The following is a 24,537-nucleotide window of genomic DNA, read 5'->3' as shown; positions in this document are numbered from 1 at the left end:
ATAACAGTATAACTGTGAGGAGGAGGAAGAACGTGGCTTAGTCCCCTCGGAGGAGGAGGAACGCGGCTAAGTCCATCGAGGAGGCGGAACACGGCTAAGTCGCGTTGGAGGAGGTATTGAGCTGACCTCCGTGACGTTACGCTGTCACGATGGGCAGCTAGCCTTAAAACTAGGCCCACTCTAATATGGTGTTGGAGAAAGGGTTATGTCAATAAGGGCAGCTAGCCTTAAAACTATAATCCACAGACCCCTTCCAAGATGGTGTCGGGAAGGGATATGTTGAGAAGGGCAGCTAGCCTAAAAAACTAGGGTCCTTATGCCCCTTTCCAAAATGGTGATGGGAAGGAACATGTCGATAAGGGCAGGTAGCCTCAAAACTACAATTCATAGACCCCTCTAAGATAGTGTCGGTGAAGGGGCAAGACGAGAAGGGCAGCTAGCCTTAAAACTATAATCCTCTGAGGTTAGGCCCCTCCAAGTTGGTGTCGGGAAGAGGGATATTGAGAAGGGCAGGTAGCCTTAAAAACTATAATCCTCTGAGGTTAGGCCTCCTGGCTATGGCCTATCAAGATAATAGCTGTAAGGTTAGGATCATTGCCCTATTCAAACATTCCGCGGCATGCAAAAGCAAGTGGCTAAGTCTCGTCAAGATAATACCAGTGAGGTTAGAGATCGTTCAAAATACGGCAGCAAAACAAGTGCACGTGTTTAGGACATGTCAAGATAACAGCAGTGAGGTTAGCCACGCCAAACAAGTGCACGTGGTTAGGACTTGTCAAGATAGCAGCGCTCAGCTGTCACTTTTCAAATTCCGCACCCCTACGTGGTTAAGGTGGCAGGAGTGAGGTTTAAGAAATATTAAGGTGCCAGCAGTGAGGTTTTTTTTTGCTAGTTGTTTTACGTCGCACCGACACAGATAGGTCTTACGGCGACGATGGGACAGGAAAGAGCTGGGATTGGGAGGGAAGCGGCCGTGGCCTTAATAAAGGTACAGCCCCAGCATTTGCCTGGTGTGAAAATGGGAAACCACGGAAAACCATTTTCAGGGCTGCCGACAGTGGGGTTCGAACCTACTATCTCCCGAATACTGGATACTGGGCGTACTTAAGCGACTGCAGCTATCGAGCTGGGTGCAGTGAGGTTTGCCCCGTTCATTTGTTCAACAAGTGCACATGGTTAGGACCTGTCAAGATGGCAGCTGTCAGCTGTAACTTATTCAAATTCCGCGCTCCTACATGATTAAGGTGGCAGCAGTGAGATTAAGACTTTTCAAGGTGGCAGCAGTGATGTTAGCCACGTTCACTTGTTCAAAATCTGCACCAAAACAAGTTCACATGGTTAGAACCTGTCATCTTGACAGCTGTCACTTATTCGAATTCTGCACCCCACATGGTTAAGATGGCAGCAGTGAGGTTAGGATCGATCAAGATGGCAGCAGTGAGGTTAGCCGCGTTCTCTTGAACAAATTCTGCGCCAAAGCAATGGCACGTTGTTAGGATCTGTCATCTTGGCAGCTGTCACTTATTCAAATTCCGCGCCTCCACGTGGTTAAGGTGGCAGCAGTGAGGTTAGGACCCATCACGATGGCAGCAGTGAGGTTAGTGACGTTCTCTTGTTTAAATTCCGCACGAAAATACAAAATTGAGGTTAGGGTCCGTTTGACAGCTGTCAAAAGCACGTGGCCTTGTTTATAAACAATGTGACGTCACTGTCACGTGGTCATGACATCAAGGGGTCAATGACCTTGGATGGGGTCAACGACCTCATGGGAAAATGCTGATTCAGCTCCCATTGTCCTAGAACCGCCCTAGGTCATACTACTCCTATCACCCCTCCCTTGTCCCATCCAGATAAGCATACCTGACTCAAGCAGCTCATTGCTCACTGCACTTCATTTACACTACACTCAGGCTACGGCAGTTTGGGGTAGTCTTCCAAACAATTACATCATTGAATAGGGTGTTATAACCATTCTGCTTTTAATTATTGTTAGCGGTTTTTATTTTTTACAGGTTCCACATTTGAACTGGGAAAAGCAATTCCTGTTTACATCTTAAGGATCTATTTATATGTTTCCACCTCAAAGGCCTTTAGATATAGAAGAATATCATCAAAGTCAAATCTTATTCAGCTGTTTATAATCACGTTTATTTTAAGATGGCTCCACATGAGAAACGCAGTTCAAGAACTATAATTGAATTAGTGTGCAAAATGTTTTAAAATACAAGCTATTTTATTATTAAGGATTGCAACCCAAATATTTTGAACTCGGTACTATATGTCCACAGGGACATGAATCATCTTGAGAAGTGTTATTCAAAATTCAGTACATTTGACTTGAAAGACTTCAACTTATGGTTAAAGAAAGAACAGTTAAACATTATAATATAAAGGTTTTATTATGTGTCGTTTTAAGGTAGACATCATAGGGTTTTTATCTTACATAAAAGTTAATATCTATCATGAGTTTTATGTATTTGCCTTTTTCTGAGTTCTTGGTACAGATGAGGATGACGCAAAAAATGCGTTGAAACTAGTCCTGAATATATTTAGAATGTTGTAATCAACATCTAGACTACATTATTTTTGTATTGAATAGGTGGCAAAACAATAAGTTAAATTGTATAAGATCCCCCTTTTGAATACAACATATGTTGTTGATTAAAATTACAACTTCATTTATTTATGGTACCGGATTCAACACCCATGGACGTCATCATCAGCAAAATAGGGTCATTATAAAAGATACACATTTAAGTTGAAAAACACAAAATTGACCCTCATAATTAAAACTGTCTATAACAAGTTAAAATACAAAGCATATTTATGCTAAATGTCCAGGTTTGAATACGTAATTAGTACCAGTTTGACAACTTGTTAGTCACAAATAAAATAAAAAATGAAGCTGTGAAGCCTCGCAGAAAATAATTTCAAAGTCTTTGAAAGTCTTAAAATATTTAGATTTGGGTGCTTTGTACAGCACTGGCAGCCAACGTATGTAGAGAAATGTATGCTAAGTGCGATGGGGTAATGTTAAATATGTATTTTTTTGCTAGGGGCTTTATGTCGCACCGACACAGATAGGTCTTATGGCGACGATGGGATAGGAAAGGCCTAGGAGTTGGAAGGAAGCGGCCGTGGCTTTAATTAAGGTACAGCCCCAGCATTTGCGCCTCTATGCGCACGGCCAACTCGCCCGGTTTAAATACGTTGAAAGAAGTGGGTGATGTTCCTCTGTGAGCATAAAAACAACATTATGTCAGTAGATAATATATAATATATATGAAAACCATCTTCGTAAATACGATGTTATGTCGTATTGTACTGGAGCGAGTGGATCTTGTGACCGGAACTGTGTGTTGAAGAAGTTAAAATATTCTTGATTCAATGCGGGCGTGTAGTATGAAAGATAAAAATGAGTTAGACTCGGATAGTGGAAATGGGGCAAGAAAGTAAAGCTTTATGAAGAGACTCCCCTTTGGTTGGCTGGCTGAGTGTGCTGCGGAGTTGAGTTGAAGAGGGGCTGTCAAGGGAGTCGCATGGATCGACTAGGGAAGGAAGAGGAAAGGGCGGAGTGTGTTAGGTGGGAGGAGGGGGAGGGGGAGGGGCGATAGAGGGGGCGGGTTCATGAGTTTTTGGACGTAGGAGGGGATATCGCGTCAAAGAGTTACGTCCTATCTGAAAGACTGAGCAATTTTTCGGAATTTTGAACATATTAAACACTGCAATGAGAACATCAAACAGGATTTTCGGTTTCTCATAGATGCCATTTAAATTATAGTTTGAATTTAAAAATTGGTCTAAGTGAATGTAGCAGCTTTCTGTAGTATCTAAAACTCGGCCCTTGCTAAGCGTGTCAAGGATCTCAACATCCTGGTCTATTCCGTAAAATTTGTGCTTAGCGTCGTGTATGTGCTCGCGTGCTGAAGTACCTTAGAGTTGTAGAAAGGTGACGAGCAGCGTTAGCTGCACGATAAGCTCGCTTCAACATGCGATACATTGCAGTTCATGTAATATCCAATTTCTTGTGGAACTTCCCCTTATTGACTTCATCAGAAGAAACAGTAAAAGTTTATGATATACAACTACGACAAGTCCACTATATCTTCTATATTGAACCCGAATGGGTTGAATCATTGGCATAAAATATTATAAATTAGAGGAAATTACAGGAGAATGGAGTGAAATTACAGTAGAGACCTGATGTGTGTTGAAATTCCGCGTGCCTGATTTTGAAGCTGGAGTACACGTGTCGAGGTCATTGGATGGCGCAATGTAGAAGCTATGGAATCTTCCACTCATAAGGGAATGGAAGCGTGATCGAGTTACTTCGATTTAAGTTGGCAGCCCTTCTGTGCAACAAATCAGCGTACAGCATGTTCGAGGAGAGGGGAAAAAGAAATATGGCCGCTAGTGTAAAAGCCCTCCAATAATGGATAAAATTTCGCCAAGGACAACGTAGAATTAATTTTAGGCTCTTAGTTAAACGAGAATTTAAGACGATGTTCTCCATATAAACCCTTGCGACCAATAAGTGTAGTTATACCCAAGAAGATATTGCACCATTGATGAGGGGATTTCCCCGTGTGTCGGTGTGCCGGAAGAAAGCCACGCGTTGCTGTGGAGAAGCACTCTGCTACGCGATTCGGTACGTGATAGAAGGACGGTGCATGGCGCTCGCCATTCGTAGAAATCTTGAGCATTTCTCAGCCTGATAACTGTAATAGCCTTAAAATATAACTGAATCCGACGCATTTTACATCACGTGTATAATGGGAGTGAAAGGGGTAGAGAATTTGAAGGAATAGTACCAGAATATTAACTTTAACAAAGCAATAAGGACCGGAGTGATTTCGAGCATAGGGACGCTTTGCCGTGTCGCGAGTCGTGTATCGCAGAATATTGCAGAGACTGAGTGGTTTTTTCTTTCTTTGTGATTGTATAAATAACAGTGAAAAGTGTATTTATAAGTAACCCACGTATATTTTGTTTTGTGATTTTAGTGTGATAATAATTGTGAAGCAGTGTAAATACAAATGCCAGCAAGTATGAAGAACATGGATACCCAGGAAGGCATTAGTGCAAATGTTAATGTCACCAGTATGATGCACTAAAACTCCACCACGGGGCTTACCTGAGATTCCAGATGTTGTGTAGCTGAACGGGACGCCACCGAAACTGATATGTACTACCTGATTGTCACTTATGCACGTTCAACTGTTAACTTGTAAATAATTTTTCTTTCCTTGCATGAAAGATCATTTTTATATTTTTTTCTGCTGTAGCAAAGGGTAGCTAGTTGTAGGGAATAATATTATTTACTGATGCCTGGGGGAAATAATTTTGTGTAGAATAAGACTCGTGTGTGAATATGATCTTCTCAAATACCATGATTATGTGCGTGGAAATACGATCTTCGATAGTACTAATGTATGTGTGTGGAAATACGAGTTGCATAGTGCGTGATTTTTAGATACGATATCCGCGTGTGTGTAAATATTTAAGTAAGATAGACGGCAATCATTATGGGTTAATAATCCTAGGAATAGGGTAAATAGTTATGGCATGTGCATGATATTTTGTTAAGATCATCGAGAACAATCCTTGATGTTGTGAAGAGTCGAACCTGGGCCGCGTGCGCACATTACAGTGAAATTCTATAGTCCGTTTTTATCAGTCAGTAACCTGTATATTTTGACCATTAGACGGAATGTGCTGTTAGGAAATAATAATCTGTTATATAAATTCAGGTGAGAGGTATTTAAGAGACACATACCAGTCGTGGGAAACGAACCGATGATATTGTGAAGTGTATTATGAAATATATAGTGTGAATTAATTTCACTTGTGGTAGACATTTTGCGACAATATTGGTTCCACCCTATTGTCATAGAGTCAGTGTAGATTAAGACGGATTTTTCATTTAGTGTATGACCTTTGCTACAGAAGTTGACGTTTAACTTTGTATTATTTGAACAGCTGAGTGTGCGTACGTGAGATATTTTCTCTTTAATGATGAATCAGAATAGTAACTTAATTAAATCCGGGTCAGGGGTACTTGACGGTTCGGTCGCGTTGTTCCTGTGTTGTATATAAATAGAGTAGGAAGTAAAGCAATGTAAGAATGAATTAATGAAATGTTGCGGACTTAATAATTAAATGAGGTAGCAAAATTAAATGATTGAATACTTATTGATGGTTTCGGACTTAATGATTTAATGAGGTGATGGCCACAGGCTTGATGATTACTAATGACTTAACGATTTTAACTTCATGTTTATAAAGTTCATGAATGATAGAATGAGTGCTGGGATTTTTAATTTACAAACAGCTTCACGATTACATGACGATAATATTGTAATAATTCTAAATAATCGTATAATTATGAGTTTTCATAATTTAATAATTAAATTATTTTGGAAGTGTGAAAAGTGGATACTGATTTTGAACTCAGGAATAGATGAATGCATTGAGAATTTTTTTATTTCAAAAGGTCACTTTGACAAACAAGTGATGGTCAACTACATTAATATTATCATTAATATTTTGGAATGTGGTGATTACCAAAAATGATGGAAATCAAATAGTGAATTTAAGTAAAGAGTTAGTGGAGTAAAGCAATATTGGTAAATGATAAGGAGATGTAATATGAGCTAAATTCAGTAATGTGTTGGAAGAAACTTAAATCAGCTGATAAAATTGATGGTTTTATGATCATTGTTGACAAAGTGGAAATGTTGAGGTTGGTAAATGGGTTGATGAATTTTTCAATAGATGATGATTTATGTAGTGACCTAATGTAGATTAATTTGTAGAATTTGAACAAAAGAAATTCATATGAGTTGACGATGGTACGACGTATCCATGTACAGTCCGGACATTGTTTTATTAATGTAGGGATGTTTACTTTGCCAGAGTTTAATTTTTTATTTAATAAATTTATGTTCTCCTAAAAGGTTCTCATTCAGATTTTTATTTATTTGATCTTCTCTCTTATCCTTCCCGCTTAGTAATTTAAGGTAGTTTATAATATTCGAAGATGTCTCTGTGGGTAGTACCCAGTCAGCGACCTTGTGATAGTCTCATGCCGGTGCCACATTTCAAAGGCTGGAAGGGTAGAGGGTAGAATATATATACATGAAATAAGAGTTTTGTCTGTACTTTGCTCAGAATTTGAAAAGAATGTTATTTCTGTATCGGTCATGTCCACAGTAACAAAGAAATGCAATTTTTTTACTTTTCCGTAATTTCTGTCTCTCTGTCTGTCTGTCTACCAGTCTTCATGTATGTACACGCATCACTAGAAAACGGCTGAAGAGAATTTCATACAAATAGGAATGCAAAGTCGGGAAATAAGTCACTACAATCTAGGCTATAAATAATTTTATTCACGCTGATTGAAATGGTAGTTTAGGGAGAGGCCTAAAATTTAATTCTCAAACATTTATGTTATTAGTGGCGATCTTAATGAAAATTGGTAGGCAAAGTCGAGGAATAAATCGCTATAATGCAGACTATAAATAATGTTAGTCACGCTGAGTAGGGGAAAGCCAAAAATTTTATTCTTAAATATTCACGTTATTAGTGGTCCTATCTCATTGAAAATTTGTATGCAAAGTCGGAAAACGAGCCACTAAAATCTAGAATATACGTCATTTTATTCACGTTGGGTGAAGTGGTACTTAGGGGGGAGGCTTAAAATTTAATTCTCAAATATTTGTTATTAGTGGTCGTATCGATAAATACTACATAACGAAAGTCATATAGAATTAAATTTCTGATCATTTACGTCTTATACATTTTTAGCGTACCGGCTATGGTAACATTTCTGATCATTTACGTCTTATACATTTTTAGCGTACCGGCTATGATAACACAAATATTCATCAATTTGTATATTTGTTGGTAAGACCATATCAACGCCGAGCCACGAGAAAATGGCTTAACAGAATTTAATGAAAATCTGTACATAGAGACTACGAATAAGAAACAACAGTCTAAGCTATAAACAACTTTATTCAAACTGGATTAAATTGTAGTTCAGGGGAAGGCGCCTAAAATTTAAGTTTTAAATACCTATGTTATTGGTCCTATCGTCCGACTCGTGGGCTGAATGGTCAGCGTACTGGCCTTCGGTTCAGAGGGTCCCGGTTTCGATTCCCGGCCGGGTCGGGGATTTCAACCTTAATTGGTTAATTCCAATGGCCCAGGGGCTGGGTGTTTGTGCTGTCCCCAACATTCCTGCAATCAGTTGGAAAAACCACTAAGACAGTCTTTCTGAGGATGTAAAAAGGCAGGTGGATAGTGAGTGTCTACCATTAAAATGAAAGCCTCCGAACCTTATTGTGACTGATGGCATGCAAGCGAGTCTACCATTACAGTGAAAATTCCCTAACTCAGTCTTCATATGAGAAAAGATGTTTGGTGACATCGCCGACGCGTTTCCAGGGTAATGTTAAGAGCTTTGCAATTTAATACAATCTTGCTCACAACGTATAGCCTACATACCTAACGTAGAATTCTGTATACAGTGTAGAATTCCGTAGCGAAGCACGGGTACATCAGCTAGTTCACAACTAAGTGTGGTATTTTTTATTTTCCACCTTATTAGTGTTTCGACAAGGTGGAAAATTAAAAAAAATACTTAGTTGTGAATCTGTGTAAATGCGATACGGACCATGAAGCTGATTTTATGTAAGTTCACTATACAACAGATTTTGGAGAAAATGGATCAATTTCTTTTATTTTGATGCTTTGGCATGTGCCATTCAGTTGCTCAAAACACGTATACTCGCCGCTCAACAGGCTATTCCATTACGAAACACTAGGTACCTGACTCACCTTCTTAATTATTACCAGGATGAGATTTTAATATACTGAAAATTTTTAATTGATCCACACATTTTACAACTTATGGCGTACACAATTTTTGTAATCATTGGAAAATACTATTGTAAATATTAAGGCTTTTTAAATATGATTTTGATCATTAGTCATAGAATCATTCTTTACATAATTGTTCCGAGCTGCCAGTGAAGAGTTGACGTGGAATTACATTAGTAGACAAAAAACTTGAGTGGTATCTTTAAAAGTAGGAAAGATCAGAATATGTAGATGAAGTTGGAATTCGAGAGGACAAATTGGGGCAAATATTCGTTTATAGGAAGAAGAATTAGGGATTGGAATAACTTACCAAGGGAGATCTTCAATAAATTTCCATTTTCTTTGGAATCATTTAAGAAAAGTCTAGGAAAACAACAGATAAGGAATCTGCCACCTGGGAGACTGCCCTAAATGCAGATAAGTAGTGATTGATTTTGAAAAATTAATGTTAATTGCTTCACAATTATTACTTACCCCACTTGGATCCGGCAAGCACAGGGCAAGCTGCATGAGTTGTTGAAACATCTCCATCTCCACTTTTATAGAGATTATACCAAAATGCAGCACTTCCTTTCTTGGGCCACAGTGCTACCTTCAGCACTGGGAATACTGTAGCACCACCTTGTGGGACATCATTCAACTGAAATGAAATTACCTAGTATTTATTAATGGAAGTTAAGATCACTGAGAAAATAATGAGAAATTTTAATAATTGTTATTTTATCTGTCTCTTCTCCTCTTCTTTACGTAATACTTAAAAGGTCCGCGACTGAGGTTGTAACCGCAGACGGATTAACATTTTTTACCCGATACCTCCATTTTTTTACTCGTTTTGGGTAGCCTAGTTTGACGAAATGGAGTCGCTCAGTGGATACCTCAGGGTTTTCTTGTTGTAAGTAAGACATGTAATCTTACTGTAGAATTCGCTTTACGTGAGTTCAAGAAAATTCCAACTCACGGGTGACACCTATCGCTACTCAGGATATAATAATAATCATCGCCGACAACCTTATCAGAGTATTGACTTCGAGAGAACTTACCATAGTTAAATGAACACTTAATTACACGGTACCTTTTTTTGCCATTAATTAACTTACAAACTAGACAGTAATTAAGGAATTCATGACACCAGCAATTATAGAAAAATAACAAGATATTTATTAATAAAATATTAAGTTATTAAATTTCCGTATTATGCGACGCATTATTTAAAATTGACTGAAAATACGTATGGAGAATGAGTCAGCGCTGGCTCGTAAATAAACGAAAATAATATTTAGTATTTAAATTATTAAGCAGATCAGTTCCTTTGTGAAGTAGAAGTTCAATATTTACACTTTTACAATAGATCACTGGACACATCTGAGGTCCACCTCGCAATTGCAATGTAAGTATAACATCGACACAAATAACTATTTCCGATAGTTCACTTTCTTTAGTCTGATTAAACCAGTCTCACTTGGACATAATATCCAGCCGAAATGCCTCTCAAATACACTAATAAGTTAAGTCTGAATAAATTGGAGTACATTTAAATAGATATGAATAAATTAAAAGAAATCAAAAATAGATCTAAGTAAATTAAGATAATTTCAAGTGAAAATCCGAAGTCATGATTTTGTTGCAACGATCTCGTTGTGCTTGGATAACTACTTACGAACTAAGGCATTCCTTCCTAGTGCCAGTTAAATACGGCTCCTACTCTAGCCTTTCCCTAGCTGAAGTTCGTTAAAGAAATGTACGATCAAACGGAGAAATATTAATCGATCTAGCTATCTATCTAATTTCAACACAATCTTTGGCTGTCTTACACATGTCCTTTTAGGTTCAATGTCCCTTTCTATAGTTATCTATCAATAACATTCAACTACAATGCAAGCTACTTCTCTCTTATGCAGTTACTATGAAGCGCTATGCCGCGGGTTTTAGAAACATAATCTCATATACGTCGGTGTCGTAATGTATCTGGTTAACTACAGCTATTCAAAGTATCGTAGTATTCTAATGTTCATTATAAATCATCTACACTGACATACGATTACGTCACGAGCATACATCTATAATAGAAAATCCAGTTCGTACCTTGGCTTGTGTAGCTCCAGCGGTGTGGGCACTCTTACTTAAACAAATCATAAATTAAACTTGTAGTGTGGCATTACTTAACTTGCAGGTACACGATGGTCCTGCATTGCGTAAAACCATCTCATATCACTATATATATATATAACTCGAAACTTTCATCCAATTACCATAATCATATTCTTATTACAACATCCATTTAATATTAACACCGTAGCCTCCATAATAATATATCGCGTTCCCAACTTCACGACTACGTTAAAATACCACACAGTTACTTAATAATATTTACAAGTCAGAGCTTCTCATAACCTATGAACGAGTTCAATGCCCTTTCTATGAACCAAACAATGCGTAATTCCATTTGTTTCTTTCTACACCGCGCACAACCATTCGTGACGTCAACTTTAAGCATTACTTCAATGAAATCTCTATAATCTCGCAGTATGTCATTTCAATCAGCTGTTTCACATTTCTCTTCAAACCTCACGCTTCCTACAAGTATTCTGGTCGATATAGCATAAACTATTGCTATATTACTAAATCGTAACTACGAACTTAATTATCTCACACATCGTTGGTAATCCTCACTTGCATTGCCATATTTATCGGTCTACAATTAGCCCATCGGCACATACCTAAGGTACATGTGTAGGCAAACCAAAAATTATGCAATAAAATATTATGAATGACTTAGCTCGCTCGTGGTTGTCCCTGGTCCAGCTGTTCCGTTCCCAATGGATGTAGTTGGGTCTTCGGTTCGGTCACGGATCAGACATCTGGCACGTCATCCGCTCCTTCGTTCTGGAAGTACTATCAGGATTCCCGTTGCCTTCCTCCGTCATGGCTCGGTTGGATGGTTACCCACTGCCTTCCTTGTCATTGTCTGGTCGTATGGTAAGATGAATTGTTCCCAGGTCGGTCCATCACGTGAATTTAGCACATCATCTTGATCATATTCTTGTCAGTCTCAAAGTTGAAGATTATATTACAGTATACAGCCATTTATGCTATTCTTCTCTGACATCTTTAATCCTTAATTTTATTTATTTTTATTTTTCTCCGTAGCTCTTCGATGTATCTGCAATTTCGTATGTAACGACTTCAGTACGTCTATTTTCGTCTGAACTGCTTTTGAATCTAGACGAAAACTTATTCTTTATTCTTATCAATCGTTAAAATATTTCTTTTCTTATGCGCGATTCCTTTGCTTCTACTAAAGAATTATTCCGCTGTCGGTGATTGCGTCCGCTCTCGTTGTCGTGAAAATTCAAGATGAAGATTTTTTAATAATAATGTTTTTTCTATTTTTTTGAAAACAATACTGTAGACCGTCCACTGTCCGTTTTACTCGAATACTTGACCATTCCATGACGTATATGGCCCTCTGAGTCATCATAACAGGTGACTATTCCTTGCTTGATATAGATTACATAGCCCATACCTTCGGTCGGCGCCATTTTGTAATCTGTCGTGGACGTGTCTTTCATGTCTCTCCGAACAGTTTTGAACAGTTTCCTAGGGGAAAAGGTGGCCAAGCGTAGAGCTAACCACAATGGTGGAAATCTTTACCTTCCACTCCTACAAGGGCCTTCATGGCCTGTACGTAGGTGACTTTGTTTTGCTTTCTTGTGCTAAATAGATGGACGATAGTTCATGGCGAGGTTTCAGTTTGTCCAAAATCGTATACACTATTTGTTGAAACTAAACTACACAGACACCGGCAGCTTTGTGACGAACTCTTACTCACAATTTAGATCCATCAGTTTTAATGACGCACAAAAAAAATTATCTAGAACCAAAACACTCAATCACCTCAAAACACACCAAGACCTGCACGTGATAAATGTAAACATAACGTCTATATTAACACCAACAACTCCATGTCGCAATAGTCCAGCCGTTTACCAACATGTGACATTGTTGGCACAAAGCTCGTTTTACGGTTGGCACAGTAGCGTAGCCAGGATTTCAGTTTGGGGGGGGGGGCATTTATTTTGATAGGTGTCCAAACTTCCAGAGTTTAGGTGGTATAGAATACCTAAAAAGGAAATGAGTGTCCTTGGTTCCAAGTAAGAGTGGTGGATTCGTGCGGATTCCAGAAGCTGGTAGTAATCATCATCATTATCATCTTCTTCTTCTTTTCTTCTTCTTCTTATTCTTCCCACATCTGTGGAGTCACGGGTGCGAAGTGTGTCGCACATGTGAATTTGGCCCTGCTCTTCCCGACGCCAATCCCATATGGAGGGATATAATCAATGCTGTGTGTTTCTTTGGTGCTTGGTAGTGTAGTATGTTGTCTGAATATGAAGAGGAAATGTTGGGACAAACACCCAGTCCCCAAGCCATAAAATAAATGCGGTAATTTTATTATAATAATGGTCATGGGATAAGCTATAAAGAAGTGACATTTTATACGATTAATGCGGCAAAGAAACACACACATAAACGTCGAATAAAGATTTCTCGCCCTTCTTCTCCATGGCTATACTGCTAATACTGAGAGTTGGCGTCTGACATTTCTTAGAGGGAGGTCCGTTTACTGCCTGCCGAGGCGGGATAAAAGGAGTGGCTGTGTGGTTGCTATGGAAACGAGGGTGGGGCGACTGCGGTTGCCATGGAGATAAAACTTCAGGGCAGCTCGTCTTGCTGGGAGTTGCCAAACCTCTCACTTCACTTGTGAACTAGATCTTGTCGCAAGCAATTCAGTGTGAGTGGCCGTTAGTAAGTTTCTAATTGGAATTTAATGACTTTCAACATTCGATTCGTAAGATTCCCAGTTTCGCCAGTTACTTGAGGGATGTCTTCCTGTACCAATCCTTCAGTAAGGAATTCCCTCACAGCAACCTGACTGTTTGTATGTCACTGATAAGAACCTGATTGTTTGTATAAGAGTGATCGTAAATGGGACGACACCGCGTGGCCAGGTAGTCTACAATAGATCACAGCGGTCAGAATGAAGGAGGGAACAAGTGAGCCGGAAGCGAGGGGTAAGAGCATGTAGAAAGGAATGCTGGAATGTGGCAACATCGTGAAATGGCAGTGCAGTGCTCCTCCCTCCAACCTTACCTGTCAGACGCCAACTTTAGTTAAGTCTAGTATAGATGTTGAAACAAAAGAATGATGGCCCACCGTGACTCGTTATTTCGACATTATAAACAAACTTTAGATGACACAGACTTAGAATCTTACCGCATCTTAAGAAATCGCACAAAGCAGTTAATCAGAAATTTTAAAAATGTGCATATTTCCGGAATTTAGCTAACAACTTTAATTCCAATCGCGCATGGGACCAATTTAGAGCTCTGGGAATAGGAAAACATCAACAGAGCCAGACAACTCCTGATATTCTACTTGACGAACTGAACGATTACTCTAGTAGAATAAATATTCAACCTACCCCAATTAACTGCACCGACTCACCGCCCTCCCCTCCAGCCAATCCACCATTCACATTTCACAGTGTCACAGAAAATCAGGTTAAAAAGGCTTTGTACTCGATTAAATCAAAGGCCACGCGTGTAGATGATATTCCTCTTACGTTTATACATAACATTATGGGTGCTGTCCTGCCTATACTGACGCATATACTGACTACTGTTTACTAAACGGAATTTTCCCTATTGTCTGGAAGACAGACAATATTGAATATTATACTGGTACCTAAGAGTTTAGACCCACAATCACTCTCTGACATTCGTCCTGTGTCCATACTCCCTACGCTTTCTAAAGCATTTGAACGTTTAGTATACGAGCAAGTTCTGGAATACCTAAATAAAAATGCTGCTTTGGACCCTTTGCAATCTGGATTTAAGAAGGGTCACAGTACCGCGGCAGCACTTTTGAAGGTAAGAAGAAACGCTATAGACAAACGACTGCTCACTATACTTATCATTCCTGACTTCAGTAGCACCTTTGACACTATAAAAATTCCGACTATGATAAAGTAAATGGAACTGCTAAATTTCGACCTGGCTGCACTTTAGTTTTATATTTATATTATTTGGGTAACCATCAACAGCGTGTAACAGTAAACGACAAGGCGTCAAAATGGAAAATGAAATTTAGTGGTGCCCCACAGGGCAGTATTCTAGGGCTCTTAATTTTCTGTATTTATATCACTGACATACCATCCGTGACAGGAAATAACATATCGACACTGCAAGACGAGATATTAACAATGATCTCCGATGACTCAGTATATATGCACAACGAAATTCTCTTATACAAAACTCCACAAAATCTCAGGCAATCATAATTGGATCACGAAAATTACTGAGCTGCTCAAACAATGTCGCAATCCCGCCTATCCTACTGAATGGTAACATTATTCCCTACAGTAAAGCGGTTAAAAATCTCGGCTTAATTATGAATGAAACACTTGATTGTTCTGGTCACACGAAAGAAATACTTAAAAAGACTTTTGGAGTGCTTCACCCTCTTAAACGGCAGAGGGATATATTGCCATTGGAGCTAAAGGCCAAACTAATACAGACACTCATTCTCCCTATTCTTGATTATCGTGACGTTGTTTTAGTTGATATGGCGAGAGAAGAAACACTTAAACTTCAACGAGCACTGAATTCCTGCCTGCGATTTATTTACAACGTCGGGTACGAAGTTCATACCACCCCATACTATCAGGCTGTCTCATGGTTGAAGCCTGATAAATGCCGGTAGCTACACACTTTTACGATGGTGTTTAGGAGTGTTAGCTGAAAGTCAGACACTGTATATTTCTTCTAATATCACCTTTTATCATCATTTCACAACTTAAATACACGTTCTAGATCCTTTCTTTCTATTCCACTGCACCGCACAAATAAAATTAATAGATAATTTGTGGTGATCGGCGCCATATTATGAAATTCCCTGTCAGCTCAGGTCAGAGATCAAGATTTAAGGTCACCTGCCGAGACTACCTGCTGAGGACAGCTGACTGAATGGTTGAAGTGTGAATGTGTACGTGCCTGAGGATTAGTCATTTTTAAGAGTTTTTAATATTAAAATGGAGTATGGATTTTAGTGCCGGGAGTGTCCGAGGACGTGTTAGGCTCGCCAGGTGCAGGTATTTTTATTTGACTCCTGTAGGCGACTTGCGCGTCGGGATGAGAATAAAATGATGATGAAGACGACACATACACCCAGCCCCCGTGCCAGCGAAATTAACCAATGATGGTTAAAATTCCCGACTATGCTGGGATTTGAACCCAGGACCCCTGTAACCAAACGCCAACTCGCTAGCCATTTAGCCATGGAGCCGCACTTTTAAATATTAATTTAGTTAGTAATTTAAATTTATTTTTAATTATATTAATTTATGTAGTTTTAACTGTTTTACGTATCTCCGTATTTTATTTAAGATTGTGATTAATATGTGGTTAAGTGTACGAGAGGGCCTCGAGCCCTAACTTCGCCACTGTAAAAAAGGCACTAATAAATAAATAAATATAGAATGTAAGGGGTATGGGTATGGATATTTTGTTAGCTGGTAAAGAAAAATATACGTCACAACATATGCTAGGGAGTGTTTACCTTGTCCTATTAGTTTCCCTAGCGGTTAGGGCAGCGCAGCTGTGAGCTTGCATCCGGGAGCCAGTGGATTCGAACCCTTCTGTCTGCAGCCCTGAAAATGGTTTCTCGTGGTTTCCCATTTTCACAACAGGCAAATGCTGGGGCTGTACCTTAATTAAGGCCACTGCCGCTTCCTTCCCACTCCTACGCCTGTCCTATCCCACCGTCACCATAAGGCCTATCAGTGTTGTTGCGACGTAAAGCCAACTGTTAATTCGTTTCCATCGCAAGCCTGGGGTGCAGAATATAGTAGTATAAAGTTACAGTTTTATGACGCTAATATTCGTATGTATATTTTTTATTAACATGCCAGAAACCAACTACATGGAGCTGGTGCCATTTCAACACCGTTTTGAGGGCCACCGACCAAAGTCGAGATTTGAACCTGCGAACTCGGACTCAGAAGGACAGCGACTCAACCAACTGAACCACATGAAAAGGAGGCGTTTGTGATTATTGTTATACATAGATTCAGTTAGTATGTTTGCACAGGTTTTATGAAGAGCATTTATTAAGGCGTACGTTTTCCAACTGTCCTAAATGCACGAGACCGGACGGAAGAACTAGTTGGAAGCTAAAGAGCCTTGCAGGGGTGTCGCTTCCTTCTCTGTACACTTTTCCAAACCAAACTCCATGGCGTAACAGCCCCGAAGGGCCATCGCCCACCAAGCGACCGCTGTTCAGCCCGAAGTCCTGCAAATTACGAGGTGTCCTGTGGTCAGCACGACGAATCCTCTCCGCCGTTATTCTAGGCTTTCTAGACCGGGACCGCCATCTCACCGTCAGATAGCTCCTCAATTGTAAGCTCGCGGGCTGAGTGTACCTCGAACCAGTCCTCACATCCAGGTAAAAAACCCTGACTTGGCCGGGAATCGAACCCGGGGCTTCCGATAAGAGGCAGGCAAGCCACCCCTACACCGCGGGGTCGGCTTGTTACGTTTAGGTCTCCTTATTTTAGAATTAGACTTAAGGCGTCCTGCATTCGATGCCCGCCATTGACAGAGTTAAGAAAGGCATAGTATCGTGAAGATACTGCCTTGTTTGGGGGTGCAATAGAGTTGGCCATGAGTCTCCCGTGATCGAAATATCTACGACTTGGCAGGTAGTCACCTTCACGGGGCGTAGTACCAAAGTGGTTCCTTTTTTAGAAAAAAAATGAAGGTTCTACTTCCTCACAAACGAAGAACGATATTATCAATTTTACGAACAATTTCAATAATGCAGCCGGTTTAGAGTACAGAAGCTATGATTTCGATTGATGGATATAATTACATGGTAACAATCAAAACCATCAATATCTACAGAAGATCCGTCACCGCACTTGGTAGGACCGGCTTTATTTTCATATCCACCGGGCGAGTTGGCTGTGCGGTTAAGGGCGCACAACTGTGTGCTTGCATCTGCTTCGAACCCCACTCTCGGAAGCCCTAAAGATGGTTTTCCGTGGTTTCCCATTTTCACACCTTAATGACAGCTGATGGCGGAGCTGTTGAGGATCCAACCAGCCTTAGGGCTGAAGACTGAACATACAACATACAATTAAGGCTACGGCCGCTCCTTTCCCACTCCTAACCCTTTACTTTCCCATCGTTGTCATTAGACCTACGGTGCGACGTAAAGCTAATTCTAATTCTTTCCACAACCCCTTCCAAGGAAAAGTTGTATTCCACGCTACTTGCCTAGACTTGGCCACTGAAATTATTTCGTGGGTACGCCACTGCATCCACTCACCATTTAAGGTACAAGGTAAGCCCGAAGAATGGTTGATACTCAAAATACACCATCATAAATGATGCGGTTATGACTCAAAAGTACTAAAGAAAGGTAAGGCACGCGACCTAGTGTTTTAAGTAGAATCTGAATCAATAGAACGTGACTTGCCATTTTAAAAATGTTTCATGCATCGACTGCGACTCAAGTCTCGGCCGTCTTGATGAGAAGATAGAACTATTGGAACTGAGTTATCACGTCCGCTAATTACAAGATAGTTACATGCACTTTTGATGGTGCCATTTGAGGTTCCAATCAGTCCCCGGGCATTTGACAAAATATATAGACCTACCTATAGAACTAAGGCACGCATCTGCGATCTGTCTTGCAACTGTTAGAATTACAAAAAATCGTAACTTACCGAGGGTGCACATTATTTTACCCTTAGTGACAAAACGGTCCGTCTTCAAATAAAGTTACTTATATGGCACAAAATAAAGAACTAACGTGCAGCTCACAATCCTGTCACAGTCTTCCGAACGCTGCAACTTAAACACAAAACATCTTTCAACCACGGTACAACCCCAGTTTCCTGGAACCGATCTGCAAAAGCTGACACGATGTTGTAAGCTTACAACTGTTTCTGGCCGTGGACACCGTTATCTCGATGGTCACGTTCCGGCCCCCTATTGAGTAATCCCTGGCTAATTGCCCTTTTCCTCATCTTTGGCATTTGTCAACACACAGTTGCATTCCCAATACCGAGGCCTCTACAGTGAAGTATCCCCGCGCATCGCAATCCTAAGTGTTTTCCTTTCATTCAAGCAGTACAAATATTGAGAATTATGAATGGCCGTATTGAGCCTTGCTAGTAGATTCTTTGTCGCTACGTTAATTTAATATTTCGGCGTAACTTTTTAAGTTGTTCGTACCGTACGTAAAACAACGGCTGATCCTCCGTCTAGTTCAAGAAACATTTTTTTTTGGGGGGGGCGGCCCCACTGACCCCCCCTCTTGGCTACGCCAGTGGGTTGGCATATGTATAACATGAAGTTATGCTGTTCAGAAAACGTTTCCTCCGAAAGTATATCCTCAAGACAAATTTCGGGATTTAAAAAAGGTTATGATTGCCCATGAAGTACCAATGTTGGTCACATTGTGAATGGTGCGGTCTACTGGTGCGGTGCAGCTTACCCTTACCCGAGTGGCGTGGAAAAGAAATTACCGTTGCGAGAGGAGAGAAAGCAGGGATGAAGTCATCTCTGCAGAGTGGTGCAATCTAACGGGGACATTTGGAATTGTTTTCCGATAGGGGACTTGCTGGTCTCATGCAACTCCCTAGGACCGATACTGGCGGGCTTGCTACCTGATGCTATACATCGTATGCAGGTTTAGCCTCGACCCTGCTGAAACTAAGCAGCGGCGCGTTGTGCGCTAGGGAGTTGGCGTAGGAAAGTCAACTCCCTAAGATTGATTTGAAGACGGCGGAGTTTAATGGTTCGTTACGAAGCATTAGTACATCGGACGACGAAAGGTGCTTGGTTTTAACACATTTTAGAGTACATGTTAGGTTTATTAAACTGAAAAATAGGAAGAAATGACAAATGAAGCGTAAACTTATTGGGAGTTGTGCAAACCTGCAACAATACCACGCACCGCCCCTGCATTTACACCATATCCCACTTTCTGGTCCTCTGCTTCAACAAAAGGCTTGTGTGCTCCCAGCGCTAGCTCTGCACTTTCTGAAGAGATATAGAATTGATGCTGTCAGTATCTGTGGGAAGGCAAATAAAGTAAACACGGAAGAGGGCAAACGAAAAGTGGGTGCGGGAGTTTCAGTCCATATGCTGCCGCTACCACCTGCAAGACGTGTTTAACATGAATGGAGTGGGAGTCTTCTTTAATCTGATGCCCAATAAGAAACACTGAAGGTGAAGGACATAAAATGCCATGGCAGAAAACACAGCAGAGAGATGCTGACAATAAAACTATGTTGAAATTAAGATGGCTCTGAAAAAGTTAAAGCCACAATGAAATATTTAGTACTGTTTATGTCATAATTTTTAATTTTTTCCACAATGCATTTCAGAGCTTATAGTCTGGTTATATTTAAAATTAAAGGCACTAGTCTTTTAAAAGTATAAAAATACAGTGCTTTAAAACTACCAGCAGCTTCAATTTGCCATGCAACTACAACACTTATAACAAAGCATAGATGACCACTACTCTCTTCTGTAGCTGGCTTGTGAAGGTACGAAAGAGAATGGCTCTACAGAAGAAAATTATTTTGCTGACTTTGGCTCACTGCTTGGTGCATCGTTTTTATGACCCGGAATTACCTAATGTAGAGGTGGTATTTATGCCACCCAACACAACCAGCAGTTAAGTCACTCAGTCATGGCATAATTGCCATTATAAACCATAAATACAGAGTCTGTTTTATTAAGGCAGCTATCAGCGTGTTAAAGTTGCAAGATGTTTTAAGAACGCCTGGGATCCAAATGTTCAGAGTGTTGGAAATGAAGGAGGTAATTGATAATCCACCAACATAGAATATGTCTGTATTGTGAACATGTCAGGAGATTCTGATACTGATACTCTGCAGGTCACTTGTTCATCTGTGTGTACATCAGTGCGTTGTATATAAAACGAAAGACCCAGGCAGTGACACAAAATATGTTTCCAGTATGAGCTATAACTTGATGGATCAAGAAAACATTCAGGAGTCTCTATTTGTAAGACGTGATCCAGAGTCCCTTTCTCTTCAAATGTTGGCTGCACCTTCACTGTTATTTCCTCGGGTCAGCACTTAACCAAGACTTCGATAGTGCGCCGTTTCCGCGTCCAGGTTGGGACGCACGAGATCCAGGCTAGCTCGAAATTGATCACATCTTCTCGCTGTTCAGGGATTATGGGCTATGGGTCCCGCATGAGAAAAAGATCCCGGACAGGCAAGTGGATAAACCTAACTTACGCGGTGGACGTCTGCTACCCGTATCCCTAATTAGTTTCCACCTTCGGTACATAAAATATACGCTAGCTTTCACATAAATCAAAGCACATATAGTAGAAGTCATTGAAAGACTGGTTAATTTTTACCATGTAGTATTTATTTTAGAAAAAATAAAGGTAAGTCTGAAGTTAAAAGTTGTCATAAATTCTCCCTTGAGAATGTAGGTAAGAAGTATTTAAAGGTTCACTAGACATGTATCACACTTTCAAATACACTTTCTAGTAAACTTTCCAATAAACTTTCATGGTTTTTCAAGGTTTTTTCAAGGTTGTTCAATATACCTTCAAGTAAACTTTCATGGTTCTTGGTATGCCTTCTTGCAGAGACAAAGATAACCCATTTGAGTCATTATATTTCACGAATCATACGATCAAATACCATACTTTAACAAAAATTATATGAAGTGATCTCTTATTTGTGAGTATAAATTAATTTAAGTGCATATCTTCGTCATAACATTGTGTTATCACGCACACCTGACAATCCTGTAACCAAATCATACTGTATACATACACAGGTGGTCCAGCATGTACGAAGACTCTAACTGCTATTAACCATCCTCAGTTATAAAGATAAGTCACCAGTGATATCGGATAAATTTTCAGAATAAGCTCCTAAGCTTTCGTAATCAGTATGGGAATTCCTACGATTACACGAAACATGTGGATGTGGGTTAATTTGATATTATTTTTCTCATCAGGAATTATCTGGTAATCCACAAATTGAACATCAACATACGGGCGTTACTGAGATCGTATCATATGCTATTCACGGCTAAATCAAGGAATAACGGTCGACTGAAGACAAACTGTCATCATCCATCATCTCATAAGCAAGTAACTTGAAGTATTATCATCGCTAAAAATAACCTATGACTTCACTCACGATGAAATAATAATCATCACCAACATTAACTATCATAACCTCATACCATTATACATATATAAACATCGCTTCACAATTCATCTCATATAACTCCTCACATCATAATACACGCGTTAACTCATTCCAAATTGACATATATCATACTGTCACCATTGACCTTCTACCTTATCATTCCGTAGTAATCTCAATCTTTCAATATGTCCATGAAATATTACCGTATTATTCTATTTAGCCAACAAAAAAATCCTACTTACGATCTCATTTCGACTGTTATATGGTGTCAAAAGCACTTACAAAAACCTAATGTTTACCATAAATTCATATATAATTCACTTGGAGAAAAACTTAATCTCTGTTCATTAAATATAGACAGCATTACAAACGCATGGCTAATTATCACTGGTTATTAATATCCTACACATGGATTTGACATTCAGGTTCGATGATTACCTATCGACCTCCAACCTATCTATAGAAGTTGTCTTCTCATATATTTATTTTCACTTGTATCAATCAAGATAGCACTTCAAAAATAAAATACCATTTAAATACAAATGACTCAAGGACCTATCTCTGCTCTGGATCCCACGCTGTCATTTCATGTCCGGGTGCTTGCACATGCGGGTTCGGCTCACGGCATTCTCCCTCAGCTGGTTAGGGACATCTGGGCTTGTCTCGACTGGTTACCAGGCCTCATGGTCTAGAATCGTCAACTCGCGCCGCTTTCCTCTAGGTAGCTTCGCCTCCATTTTCTTAGTTCATCATGCGGTTGGTGTCTCGAGCCGTTGGAACAAAACAAGACGTCAGCTTGGTTAATGCTGTCATTTTATGGATATGTTTTACTTCAATTTACATATAATATAAGAATGTTGTTCTTTAGAAATTAATCTGAGAATTGTTCTAAAATTTGTAACACGTCTATGAATATTCTAGTCGAATTGTATTAATTATTAATATATGTATTTTCTTCTCTTCCGTTCTGTCGGTATTCTTGGTAGGTAGCCTCTTGGAGTTGGTTATATTGGCTAACACGTCGCCTTAGGTAGGAATCGTGACGTAGTGATGCGGAAATTTTTTATATTCTATTTAATTTTGCGGAATACTGTATTCTTGAGTGCTGGTAATCCGTAGAATAGTTCGTGGACAATCTATGATCTATTTATCGTATAATATTTTATTAAAACGTTACTTTCTCTCCTCTTCAGTACTTCCTCGACGTTCTCTTGTAGTACGAAATGAACGTTCATTTGAAAAAATAATTCGTAACAATCTTCCTACTTCTTTATTTACCACTGCCTTCTACGCTCCGCTCTTTTCAATCGCCCAACGAAAACATTACTCTTTTGGTTTATAGTCCTACTCTGACATTTTCCTATTGACGTTTTGACGACTTGTCCTCCATTTTAGTTCCACATAGGTCACGTTGGGACAGTGAAATGGCACATTATTTCCCCTACATCGATTTAAATATATTGCTTGCCATATATTTACATTACTCGTTCTTAGTCTTACAATGTGACTTTTCGCTGTTCATTACGTACTCTGGTGCGTGTTCCCTCTAATTCCTTCGGATGTAATGTCCTATCCATTTCATATGTGGTAGCTGTTCGTATCTTCTTTGCCTTACTGGGACGTTTGGCTACATTTCTTTCACTACTCCTTGAAATATATTTTCATGTTAGAGGCATTGTGAATACCTTGGTACTTTCCATCCATATCGCGTATTTCATAGGCGTTATTGTTAAACGATTTTTTATTACAAACAGTCCGTCGAATAAGTGCATGAATTTTCAGGAAATTTTGACTGACACACTGGAAATTGTGGGTTTTTATTCAATATGAGATCACCTTCCGTTTAGGGTGGAACCTCTTGTGTTATACTCTTCTTAGCCGTCTTTGACACTGTCTGTACATCCTTTCTCTAACCAGTTGGTTGATTTCATCCTGACTTGGTCTCTGATCGATGGATAATTCGACTACTGCATCCCATGGTCCTGTGGGGCGAATATTATGGTGTACCATGCTCGGTATCTGTCCAATGGATTCGTGTATTGTGTTATTGACACTATCTTCCATTATTCTAATAATGTCTATCCATCTCCAATGACAGTCTGAACAATAAATACGGCAGAATTTTGCTATTTCCTTCATACACCTCTCTACCGGATTAGCAGCAGCATGTCTCACCGAACAAAAGATGTGTTTGATTCCAAGTTCCGTCATTGCATCTTTAAATTTTGCAGACGTGAATTGTGTTCCCCTGTTTGATAATAATCTTTCAGGTTTTCCCATACAACACAATTCGCATTTTTCCTTGGTCTTTACCCACCGTAGCCATTAACATCCCCTGTTTAATATCATATACTCTCATTATCCTCGCTTTTGCCTCATCC

The 24,537-nt window shown here is 39.6% G+C and overlaps 1 protein-coding gene across 1 annotated transcript in view; it reads right to left on the bottom strand.

Annotated features, from left to right (window-relative positions):
• Positions 1-9,349: 9,349 nt before the first annotated feature.
• The window catches only part of LOC136859330 (prolyl 4-hydroxylase subunit alpha-1-like), a 642,002-nt gene continuing 626,814 nt past the window's right edge, over positions 9,350-24,537 (bottom strand). The window contains exon 16 of the mRNA XM_068225777.1: positions 9,350-9,523. Coding sequence (XP_068081878.1) covers positions 9,350-9,523 — 174 coding nt within the window. The remainder of the gene's footprint in view (positions 9,524-24,537) is intronic.

The sequence above is a fragment of the Anabrus simplex genome, chromosome 1 (genome assembly GCF_040414725.1).
Source record: "Anabrus simplex isolate iqAnaSimp1 chromosome 1, ASM4041472v1, whole genome shotgun sequence".
NCBI classification, from domain to species: Eukaryota; Metazoa; Arthropoda; class Insecta; order Orthoptera; family Tettigoniidae; genus Anabrus; species Anabrus simplex.
This window is presented reverse-complemented; position numbering and strand designations above follow the sequence as displayed.